This window comes from Diadema antillarum, unplaced genomic scaffold (genome assembly GCF_040938485.1).
Source record: "Diadema antillarum isolate AM-2024a unplaced genomic scaffold, OU_Dant_1.0 scf00000063, whole genome shotgun sequence".
In the NCBI taxonomy this organism is placed as follows: domain Eukaryota; kingdom Metazoa; phylum Echinodermata; class Echinoidea; order Diadematoida; family Diadematidae; genus Diadema; species Diadema antillarum.
The window spans coordinates 2,948,104-2,961,003 of record NW_027270952.1 but is presented as its reverse complement, the minus strand read 5'-3'; the positions used below and the strand labels follow the sequence as shown (position 1 = coordinate 2,961,003).

Here is a 12,900-nt window from a genome sequence, read left to right as displayed (position 1 = left end):
ATCAGAATACAAATATACATTTGTACATTGTAAGTCTCCAATTACCTGACTTGCATTTGACTTTTTGACTTACATTTAATTGCGTTTTTTGTTTTAGTTTTTTACTTAGCAGGGCCCTGATTTCCTAGTATGATGAGCAATAGTCATGCTGTACACTGTGTCATCCCATATCAGAAAAAAATATTCATGAAAAAAATGTCTTACTTCTAAATATTAAGCTACACATGTGCTTTGTTATAAAGAGATCATGACAGAAACTAAACTCAACCTGCAATGTACTACAGAGGGCAAATTCTGTGTTGCAGAATATATGCCGCTGACTACTTTATGAAATGACTGTCTCTGCATTGTTGTTAGTTTTTTTTTTCAAATTCAAGGGCAATGTGTGACATTTGCAGTGCAAACACTGAAAATATTTTCCATGTGACTATCATGGTTGCGATAACATCAAAGCTGGGGAGGGTGTAATGAACCGCTTTTGATGCCCCATTAAATGTGAGTTTCATCAAAATTGCATCTAATGAAGTCATCACATCAAAGCCGACCAATTGGTGTCTCGATCTCGGCAATTTCCACATGGCTGTCGTGCAAGGTCTCTTGTTGCCATCGATGAACATACATGTAGAGTCAACGCAAACATAATCATGATCTAGTGAAACTGCTCTATTCAATTATTTTGGGTTAGCTCATGATCAAATGCTTTATAGGTCCACTAGTCATTGTGGATGTAATTGCAATGCATCACAAGGCAAATACTTGTGTGCAGGGCACATTGTCTACACATGTATACTGTTCTGATCAAAAGATGCTGCATATCATATGTGGCATTATAAGTTAGTAAGTCAGAACCCTGCTGTATGGGGGAGGGGGAGATCATATGGATCAGAGCTCAAAAGATAGGTCAATTTTTAAGCCATCAAAATGGAAAGAAAAAATAATCTGATGTCATATTCCTAAAGTTACCACATTACCAAAGTACTTCACTGCAGTACACCTAGTACATCACTTTTAGAGCTTCTAAGTCTTCCTGATATTGCAGGAGGCTCCCTAAAGGATTAGATACATGTATCTTCATGTGATAGACAAATTTGATAGCCTTCCTGATCAAGGAATTGCTTTTGCCTATTAGATTGAGGTGCATGTGACACACAGTATCTGCCTTATTACCACAGTACTCTTGAAATTTCTCCCTGTTTTTGGTGTGGAATTTTTGCTGTCCTGATTCAACTTGCTCAAGTCTTTCAGGCTGTACCATTATTTATTTATTTTTTTATTTTTTCGATTTTTGATCTTTTAGAATTTGACAATCGCAACTGACAGTATCTCAAAGTTTGGGAAATGATGTGCATTCATAACATTTGCACTGAGGGTAATTCTGTTGTGAATTTCATTGTTTGCCCATGGTGTGGCTGGATGTATACATTGCAGGAGTGCCAATGTTTAGATATCAAAATGAATGTTTGTTTGGTCTGTTAGTTTGTCCTACCTTTAATATGTTTCAGCTTTTACTGGAATAAATTCATCAGATGGCTTTGCATGGTTTCTGAGGCATCACAGTGTACAGCTGTATTTCAACTTCATTGATCACATATATACAGTGTAGAAAACAATATCTGTGATGGAATTTGTAATCTCCAATCATCATTCGCATCATGGCTAAATGTGTGTATGTTGTATTCAATGATGCTGAATTCAATAGAATTAGATTAAAGATGTTATATATTGAAAGTCATCGCATGAAGTCATAAAGGCCTCATGGTCTAAACAGTTTCTGTAGCCCATGAATCAATGCTGATAATTTACCATCTACCCATGGTACATAGATATTTTGTGTTTAATGTTGTTTTTGTTGTTGTTGCCAGTACCTATGTTGCCGAATGAGATTCAAAATGACATCCAGACTTTACTTTGAATGTTCATGATTTTTGTATCCCTGTCCCTCCAACCTTCAGCAATCCAAAGAGGTGTCGCTGGAGAACATCAGCTTTCAGCCACCGAACATCGAGCTTCCGGACAATGCCTCGGCCTTCAGCATCTATGCGGCGGTGCGGCAGTGCATCTTGGAGAGGGAGACCCGCGAGAGAGCCATCATCCTCTCGCGGGCCAGCGACGGGAGGACGGAGGATGGGAATGGGGACGGTGATGCGGAGAAGGAGGACAAGGTTATTCCACTGTCAAAGGTACAAAAATGAGTGGGCGTCGTCAACACTGGGTGTACTGTAAAAGCTGCTATTTTTGCGAATAAGGAGGTCACAGACATTTTTGCGAGATGTTGGGTTCACAATTTGACGCTGAGGCTACTGTATACACGGTGTATGCACTACTGATAATGCCTGTCTGTTCACAATATTTTGGCCTGTTGTTAAATTCACGGCCCAACAGTGATTCACAAAATTCGTAAAAAACAGCTTTTATAGAATGTTTAGGATGCTGCAATATGTGCAGTCTGTATACACCATGTTGATTCAATACCGTTCAATATGTGCCTGCCTGCCCGGGTGTGAAATGTTTTGGCCTTTGTAGCCTGCATCATAGCTTTTACTTGCTATGCAACACTTTGTTAAATTTCTGCCTGCAATCATAGGCACTGTTCAATTGTGTGGCCGACCTACAATGGACTCAAAGTGTGATGGGAAGATAGATTTTGTTTTCACTTGCATTTTGTCTACTAGGAGTGACAAGTGCACATTGACATCATGTGACTGAGGTAAAAATTTGTCAGTTGTATCATTACAGTATCAGTGAAAAAAAGAAAATTGTGCATCATCAGATTGATCTTAGCTTTATTATTATTTTTTGTAAAGTTTTGAGTCAGTTCCTCTCTACTTTATGAGAATATAATAGTCAAACCAATACAAACTTCAACAAGTTGTCAAGTACTCAGTGACATTAGGGTATGCAATATGCTACAGTAAGTGAAGTACTTCACAGAATGTTTGTAAGTACTGAAAAAACAAAAACAGGAAAAGATATTGACTGCAGATGTATGATTCAGGAAAGGGAAAAAGACTGGAAACAAAATCAAAGGGGGAGAGAGTGATCACAAATGCAATTTGTCAGTCTGAGTAAAATGTGTATGTTTCAAAAGTAAACAAGTTTTGTCAATATATGTGTATTAGAGAACTGACATAAACCATCCTAGAGCTTAATCATCTGCCATGTTGTTGCCATGCAACAGATGGTCGGGCTGGGCCTGCGCAGCGTGTTTGAACTGATCCGACAGACGAGGGCGTCCCATCCTGCATTCTGTGTCAAGGCTCTTGGGGCTCTCCTGGACATCTTGCAGGGGCAGACTCCAGAAGGACTGAGCCGGGAGCCAGATGACATCCTTGGTAGACCAGCCATGCCCCTCTTTCTCTCACCCACCTTTTTCCACCTTCCAACCTTTTTTTTTCTTTGTTTCTTTGTTTCTTTTTTTTTTCTGTGCATCCCCACTTTATAACCACCAACAGTCATGTCACAGGACATTGACTTGTCCAGAGTTCTGATTGGTTGATGGATGAGTTTTAATCACTGCATCAGTTATCTATTTACTCAATCCTAAAATATACATGTTTATACATAATGCTGTATTTTGATTTTATATTTTTTCTGTATCAGTGCACTTTGAAACGTCAGCATTAAGCGCTTTAATTGTTATTTATTATCATTATTAATAATAATAATGATAGTAATAATAATGATAAAAATTAAAAAAGTTATAATGTAATAATAATTATGATGATGATGATGATTATTATTATTATCATCATCATCACCCTCATCATCATCATCGTTATGTATCAGTTATCATGCATCACAGTCATAAAGGTCAATATTGATCGCTTGTGACTCATTAACAAAAACTTAGGGATATGCTGACAAGATGAATGTAACATACAATTGTATACAATACAGAAAAATGGTGAACATCTGTCCCTCTCTGAGTGTAATCCCCAACCTTTGAACACAGTCTGCTGTCATGTAACAGGACCTCAGCATGTGTAAATATTTCCACAGTCTGTATACACATACGAATATTTTATCTGTTTGTTGTTGTTTATGTGTGTATGAGTGTGTGTGCACATGCATACGTGGGATGCAGTGCGAAGAAAGTTTGTGTCTTTTTCAACTGGGTTGTACAATGTACCATGGCGAATACTTGATAATCATTCCTAGGTCAGCATACTTGGCCATGTGATCCCATAAATGGCATCAGTAGTTATGTGAACCCTTGCGAAATTCAGTGAAATTTCCTGCAGTCTTTACTGGTTTGATATTGACATGGCAAGAAATCGTGAGGTGCTAAAGGGTAAAGTGTGTAATGAGCATGTGACTCCATCACATGCCATGCCGCTCAAAATTGTGCAGGACAAGAAAATAATAATAATAATGAAAGAGAGTGTATATTGCATTGTAGGTAGTATGAAAAAACTGAAAAGAAAACAAAAGCAAAAACATAAGGCTCTGTCTATTGAAGCATGATGTTTAGAATAGCATCAAAGTCCCATGACAATGATGTCAGAAGAAGTGAGCCTGTAGGGCAGTCCTGGTACTTCTCATTACCAAGCCAGGCACGGCTTTCCACATCGTAAATTTTAGTTGTGGAAGTTAAGGAAATGGATGAAAAGGTAGCAACAGAAACCTTTCCAAAAACTCCTTGATGATGGTGCCTTCCATGTATTTGTACATAAAGTCATCAGATCCCCCCCCCCCTCCGTTTTGTGTTGTTTTTCTTTTTCCCCACAATAACTCATGTGTTGATTTGTTGATTTGTTGATCTGTCTTTTTTTTACTGTGGTTCAGGAACTAAATTTCCTGATTTGTGTGTTTACATACTTGTGTTTGTATCATTATTTGTTGTTGTTGCTATTGTCGCTGTTGTTGTTGTTGTTGTTGTTGTTGTTGTTGTGTGTGTGTGTGTGTGTGTGTGTGTGTGTGTGTGTATGTGCGTGGATCCATTGTGCTTTGTGTAATGTGTATGTATCCCTATGTGTTTTGTGTGTACATTGTATGTGCATGTTTGTGTATGTTTGTGTTTGTGCATGTTTGTGTGCGTGTGTGTGTGTGTGTGTGTTTTCTCAGTGTGCTTTTGTATCAATATGGTAAAGGATACTGAGGAATGCATTTACAAAGAAAAAAAAAACAAGTGAAGAAGTGAAAGAGGAAGAAGAGGGATGGATATGACTGACTATGAAGAGAGGAGATATAGGAAAACAGTGGTCAGAAAATCATGAACAGGAAATAATACACCATTCTGAGCTGTCATATATTTTCTTTTTTGTCTTCCTAAATTCTTGTGTAGACACACACACATGCACATAACACGCACAAAGACGTAAAGTGTGGTCTTTCATTTGTAAGATGCATAGCACAGTAGACTAGGGAAGTGTGCCCGGACATTGTCATCCTTGCAAACCTTGAACATTTCAACTAACACTCAGTAACAGTCACATTGTCCAGTTGGTCAGAGATCACATCTGCCATCTGTTGAGTGCTCCCTGGGGTGTAGAAGGGAAATGTGCATTTAAAGAGCGATTCGGCTCCTCGTATAAGTTGGCCCTTTTCAGATCAAGAAATGGCATATTACATCATACAGAAAGAATTGGCAAGGTTTCATCAAAAACTCAAAATTTGAAATGAGATTTGTGCAGTTTTAAAGTTTTACATGTTTTATGAAACGTTGATACTACAATATGTTGCAGCAATTAATCGTGTACATATATACATGTATCAAAATAGGATGAGGTAGCAGCGTTATGACCACACAAGTTTTCCATTGACTCACACACTATCTTCACCAAAATCCCTTTTGTTGTCGTTGTTGACATGGAATCTGAAAGAAAAAACTTGTGTCATTTGTGTGAGATTTGTCTTGTGTTGCAATATCCTAGCAGTAATGACCTCATGGGGAAGAAAGTTGTAGTTGACATCTCAATAACCATACTTTGTGACTTTTTATCACATTTTTGTGCACAAATTACAAGAGATTTGTGAGTTTGTAACGTAATCTCAACAAATTTCCCAGTATCATTATTTGGTATTGATATGTGAAAACCTAAGATTCCATTTTGTGTGTAATTTTTTTGTGTGATTTTAATGAAACTTACCACTATCAAAGCAAATTTTATGTGGTGTGAAATGCATACAAAAACGTAGACTAGGAGCTATAACAGAACAGATTTGACATGACTACAGCACTGTTTAATGCAACATTTTGAATATGAATAATTAAAAAAAAGTGAGGGAATGGATTTTTCCATTGTGAAATTGGGAAGCACCATACATTTATCTCCTTACATGTACTCTTTACAATGACTATATTTAATTAAGATAAATAAATTAAGTAATCATATAAATACTCATATCACCCATGTAGGATGCTTTCCATGAAAAGCTTGAATATTTCTATTTCTATGGAGGAGGGGTAGAAAAGAGATAGCAAATCAATCTCTTGAGTATATGGCTGCTATATTTTTCTTCTGGATGACAGGAGCCCTCTTTGAGCTACTCATGGACCTGGCCACGACGTCCGCGGAAGAGGATGAACACTCCCTGGCAACACTGAGCAGTGCGTGCCTGCTCAGCCTGATGGTTGCCATGGGCAACACAGGCAAACTCCTGACTGGCATTTCGGCCCTGCTTATGATCGCAGGTCAACGACCTCTGAAGTCCCTGGAGGTATGCTTTCTTTCTTGCATTCCGTACACAGGAAAACGGCAATAACCAAACTAGATCATACAAATATATATACAAGAATGGAGTCAAAAAGGGCCAGAGCTTGTAATCCTAGCTGAATCTTCATCAGAGGCAAAATATTGTAAGAAATGAAGAAGAGATGCAACAAAAAGGCTGCAAGCCTAGATTTGTAGAGCATTATGGAGTTTCCTGAGAAAGGAGAGCAAAACAAACATAATAATACTGTAAAAGTGGAAATTTTCATGGTGTTGAAATTTTCGCGCATTTCGCGCAACCAGAAACTAGCGCGAAAATAAAAGCACGCGAATATTTTTGCTTGCCATAATGTTCTTGTGCGTGATGTCTTGATTCCGTGGAATTCAAAACACGCGAAACTCCTCTCACCTGGCCAAGCGTGAAAAATTAGTCGCGCGAAAATATACACTTTTACAGTAAGCTTTCACTAATGAATCATTTGGCACCCACATGTGAGATGCATAAAACTAATCTCACATGTGTATGAAAAATCGCGTTTCCCTTGCAAGAAACTAAAAAATAAATGCCTCGGGCATTAAATCAAAATACCGATGAAAAATTGAAAGAAATCAAAAAGCAAAACCCTACAAGGAAAAAAATTACAGAGTATTTTTGGGCTGAGATATAGTTTCATCTGCTCAGAAAAATAAGAAGAAAGTGATGAACTGTCGCTGACTAGGGTTATCACCAGTGCCTACATGCTCTAAAACCAGAAACTTGTGTGTACATAAAACCTTTGTGAATTTCATGAGGAGCCACGTTTCACGAAAGTAAAATGCACATGAACATTTTTGCCTACACAATGCATTGAATGTGAGTGGAAATTTGCGAAATTTTCATGCCGCGAAAAAGTTTGTCGGCTACAATTTAGGAAAGTTCCATGCCGCAAATGTTTCTGGTTTTACCTTAATGCTACGTTCATCTGCATCAGTGTACAATGAAGGCTACTGCTTCTTCATTGGGAAGGACCAGTCCTTGTACCAGTCATTACATCATTATGCCGATCTACTTTTCCTTCCTTCTTGACATTGGTTTTGATTTTTTCAGGTGCCAGCTATCATCGTTGCCCTCCAGCGCAGCGTCCATGCTCTCCTCGTCGGCAAGACAGTGTTCCCCAATTGGCTGACTCTTGGCGTGCCCAGCCAATCACTGATCGACACCTGGACCATTCATGGGCTAAGCGTCGGTGAGTAGAAATTAAGCCCATTCACACAGCCACCAATATTAGTAATTATTTGCATCTCGATTTGAATCATGACACACACACACAAAAACAAGATTCCTTTGTGTATGTGATCATAGTAATCACAACTATTAGTGAGATTCAAATTGTGATCCGCACACCACTAAAGGTGTGACGTTTCCAAAATAGTCACATTCCTTTTTCCAGAAGAGTCACAATTTTTTTGTATTGTGAGGTGTGTATGAGTGGTGTTCCGTAATTGAAATGGTACCATTTTTTAATATCCCACCATGCAAGGTGCAATCTGGACAGTCTGGTCAGAGTCAGACCAAACTCAGAGACTCATACATGTGCAGTTTGGTCTCGCTTGAACCAGTGCGATGTAGGTCGTGAGTTTTCTTCATGAACTGGCATAATTTGTATCACAATTTTTTTTTTGCCTCTGTACATGTAAACCAGACCACAAAAAAAGCATGATTTGAATCGTGATTTGAATTGCTCTTTTTCAGTGTTTGTGTGAATGTGCCTACTGTTGCCGTCTTTGATTTCAAGTTTCATTTTGTGAGCAGAATCAGGCCTCAGTGGAATGCATTCTGACTTGACTTTTGACTGTAACCTACAATTGTATGATCCTTGATGTATAAGTATGGGAAGCATGTACATGATGGAATACAGAGACTTCTTATTTTGTTATTTTGTTTGAATGATATAGTATATAGAACAGTGTATTTGGATTACAGACGTCATGGTGAATCACTGACATTATGCAAGAGTCATCACTGAGTGGGAGTGACCCCATAATTATCTGATATGATCTACTTTTAAGAAGGGAGGCTTGGATGTCCACGTGCTGTGAATAAAAAAAACAAACAAAACACCAACCTGTTCCTTATAATGATAATTGCCATTTATTATACCCCCACCCACACATAGTGTGTAGGGGGGGTATACAGGAATCACCCTGAGGTCGGGTGGCCGGTCGGTTGGTCGGTCGGGCGGGCGGGCGGGCGGTCGGTCGGGCGGTCGGTCGGGCGGTCGGGCGGGCGGTCGGGCGGGCGGTCGGGCGGGCGGTCGGGCGGGCGGTCGGGCGGGCGGTCGGGCGGTCGGGCGGTCGGGCGGTCAGTCCGTTGCAAAATCTTGTGGGTCGAACTCCTCTCTCATTTTTTGAGCAATTGACCCCAAATTTGGCATGTGTGACCGGTATCAAAGGTAGATGCGCAAGACACCTTTTTCGTTAGTATCGCATAATGCGTTGCCATGGCAACGGCATATTTTTGTAAAAACTTGTGGATCAAACTACTCTCTCATTTTTTGAGCAATTATCCCCAAATTTAGCATGTGTGACTGCTATCAAAGGGAGATGTGCAAGACACCTTTTTCGTTAGTATTGCATAATGAGTTGCCATGGCAACGGCAAATTTTAAAAAAATCTAACAAAATGTTGTGGATCGAACTCCTCTCTCATTTTTTGAGCAATTGACCCCAAATTTGGCATGTGTGACTGCTATCAAAGGTAGATGTGCAAGACACCTTTTTCATTAGCATCGCATAATGCGTTGCCATGGCAATGGCATATTTTCATAAAAACTTGTGGATCGAACAACTTTCTCATTTTTAGAGCAATTAACTTCAAATTTGGCATGTGTGACCGCTATCACAGGCAGATGTGCAAGAGACCTTTTTCATGAGTATTTCATAATGCGTTGCCTTGGCAACGGAAGATTTTCATAAAAATCTTACAAAATGTTGTGGATTGCTCTACTCTCTTCGTTTTGTAGCAATTCAGTTTGAATTTGGGATATGCGATCAGTGTAATGTATATTTGTGCAAAACACATTTGATGTGTGTGGTAATGAATCTGTTGCCATGGCAACAGTATTTTTTTTTACCAATCATGCAAAAATGTGTGGATTAGCCTAACTCCTTCAGTTTTCAAGCATTTGGCTTAAAAATTGGCACATGTGACTACTATTGTATGTCGATGTGCAAACTTAATCTTTCGTGAGTGGTGAGCAATGCGTTGCCATGGTAACAGCTTTTGTTTACCAAAAAACATACAAAAATATTGTGGATTCAGCTAACTTCCTTTAGTCTTCGAGCATTTAGCTAGAAATTTGGCACACATGACCACTGTGGTACGTAGATGTGCAAAGGTAATCTTTCGTCAGTAGTGATGGATGCGTTGCCATGGTAACGGCATATTCTGAATGAAAATCATATAAAAATATTGTGGATTCAGTTAACTCCCTCACTTTTTGAGCATTTGGCTTGAAATTTGGCATATGCAACCACTATAGCATATAGATGTGCAAACTTAATCTTTCGTCAGTGGTGAACAATGGGTTGCCATGGTAACAGCAGCTTTTCACTAAAATGCATTCAAAGATATTGTGGATTCAGGTAACTACCTCAGTCTTTGAGCATTTAGCTTGAAATTTGACACATGTGACCACTTTAGTACGTAGATGAGCATACATAGTCTTTGGTCATTGTTTATCTATGTGTTGCCATGGTAACAGTATATTTTGAATGAAAATCATGCAGAAATATTGTGGATTCAGTTAACTCCCTCAGTCTTTGAGCATTTAGCTTGAAATTTGACACATGTGACCACTTTAGTACGTAGATGAGCATACATAGTCTTTGGTCATTGTTTATCTATGTGTTGCCATGGTAACAGTATATTTTGAATGAAAATCATGCAGAAATATTGTGGATTCAGTTAACTCCCTCAGTCTTTGAGCATTTGGCTTGAAATTTGGCTCGTGTGACCACTATAGCGTATAGATGTTCAAACTTTATCTGTCATTATTGTTGAACAATGCGTTGCCATGGTAACAACATTTTTTTACCAAAAAGCATGTGGATTCCGCCAACTCCCTCAGTCTTTGAGCATTTAGCTTGAAATTTGGCACACCTGACCACTATGGTACGTAGATGTGCAAACTCAACCTTTCGTCATTGTTGATCATTGTGTTGCCATGGTAACAGCATAGTTTGAATGAAAATCATATAAAAATATTGTGGATTCAGGTAACTCCCTCAGTCTTTGAGCATTTGGCTTGAAATTTGGCACATGCAACCATTGTAGTACAGAGATATGCAAACTTTGTATTTCATCATTGTTGAACAATGTGTTGCCATGGTAACAGTACATTTTGAATGAAAATCATACAAACATTTCGATTAGATCCTAACTCTGTATGTTTAGAGCATTTTGGCATCATATTTGGCACATGTTGCCTCTACATTACTTAGATGTGCAAAAACTCTTTTGTCAGTGTTGAAAATGTGTTGCCATGGTAACAGTATATTTTGAATGAAAATGATACACTAATATTGTGAATTCAACTAAGCCCCTCATCCTGTTAGCATTTGGCTTGAAATTTGGCACATGTGACAGCTATGATATAAATTATAGTTGTGCAAACTTCATTTTTTTCTTAATATACAACATTGTATTGCCATGGTTACACAATTTTTAATAAAAACCATAGAAATTGTCAGTTTATTTATCTTGCTCACTCAGTTTTTGAGCACTTGACTTGAGATGTGGGACATTTGACTAACAGTGAGCAATACATTTATTTACTGTTGGACAGTGCATTGCCACATATTTTTTTTTCATTAAAAAGTAAAAAAAAAAAAGCTAATTTCCTCAGTTATGGGTGGGGGTATATTAATCACAATGAGTGATATTTCTAGTTGGAGTTGATGTTATTCCTCTGTGACTGTTGTAAAACAAAGACATTTGGCAAGATTTCGACACTATCACATCTTAGGTTCTAGTGATATAGTGATGAATACTTATGAGCAACATATTTTTCACTTTCAAAGTTTGAGAATGAAATTGGGAAATTTGTTATGGTGAATTTGCTGCCATGAAGGTCACACTTTCTACCAAGGATGTTGTTGTTGTTTTTTTTTTGAAAGAAAAAGAACTGAAGTGAAGCATTTGACCAGGACTATCTTCTCTTTCGCTTCATTTACTGCTACAGAAGCATCAAACCCCACTGGTTTCAGTGCAATAGCCAGCGATGGCCGCTACCTATACATCCACGGTGACAAAGGTCTTATGAAGATAGGATCAGGCTACTCTGGCACCATCAAGGTTTGTTGAGGGAAAACCCCTTTTTTCTGTCTCTCTTTTACTCTTTGTTTGTAAAAGAGATAAGATTGTTTTAAAGGTACTGTTTACCATTGGGACCAGTGATTTAAAGAATGTTAGAGTTATCACATTTGATACAAATGTCTAGGTCAGTTGTATCACACAAAAGAAAATCCTACCATAGAAATATTTTGCAGTAAAGCCTAAAATATAAAGAGATATCACTATTTTTCGCAATAAACCATAACTGCTGACAGTTTATTCTAGAAACAATTTTATTGTAACTATTGTTCGCATTTTGTATATTCAAAAATACTTAACATTGATTATATTGATTAACATTTTCACATTGGTTGTTCCCATCCCTAACTCACATTTTAGAACTATTTTGAAGCACTAAAACTGGGTTTTTGTTTCGTCTGCAAATAGGAAATAATGCCTTTAATGATATAGGGGAACTTCAGATCATTTGTTGCTCAAAATGAGATATTGTGGATCAAAGGACACCTATCTCTTTCATAATTTTGATATTGTAACTATTACCAACTGATTCTGTTACTTGCAGATCTGTTTGACAGAATTTTTGTCCCTCTTTAATGTGTTTCATCACTGTTGCAGTGATTGGGTATAGATATACTGTGTTCGTATAGGTGGGGAAGTGCATATTAACCTCGTGACCTTGTGTCTGTGAAACTCAATGCACTGAGTTATTTAGTTGCTTTATTTAGAACTGGTATGCTATCATGTATTCATAGAATGGAATTTTGTGTAGCAATACATGGATAGAAGTCTTTTTTTTTTGTTAATCATGTCGTGGGAAAAAAAAATCTGTTCATGGAATATGTTTGTGGTTCTGGGAGAAGCGTTGAAGAAATACAATGACTTTATCCTGCTCAAGTTTAGAAAGGGGGTTATT

The 12,900-nt window shown here is 38.1% G+C and overlaps 1 protein-coding gene across 1 annotated transcript in view; it reads left to right on the top strand.

Moving 5' to 3' along the window:
* The window catches only part of LOC139716265 (E3 ubiquitin-protein ligase MYCBP2-like), a 74,230-nt gene that overhangs the window by 29,292 nt on the left and 32,038 nt on the right, over positions 1-12,900 (top strand). The window contains exons 3-7 of the mRNA XM_071627833.1: positions 1,953-2,180; positions 3,179-3,332; positions 6,473-6,660; positions 7,741-7,879; positions 11,875-11,987. Of these exons, the coding sequence (XP_071483934.1) occupies positions 1,953-2,180; positions 3,179-3,332; positions 6,473-6,660; positions 7,741-7,879; positions 11,875-11,987 (822 nt within the window). The remainder of the gene's footprint in view (positions 1-1,952; positions 2,181-3,178; positions 3,333-6,472; positions 6,661-7,740; positions 7,880-11,874; positions 11,988-12,900) is intronic.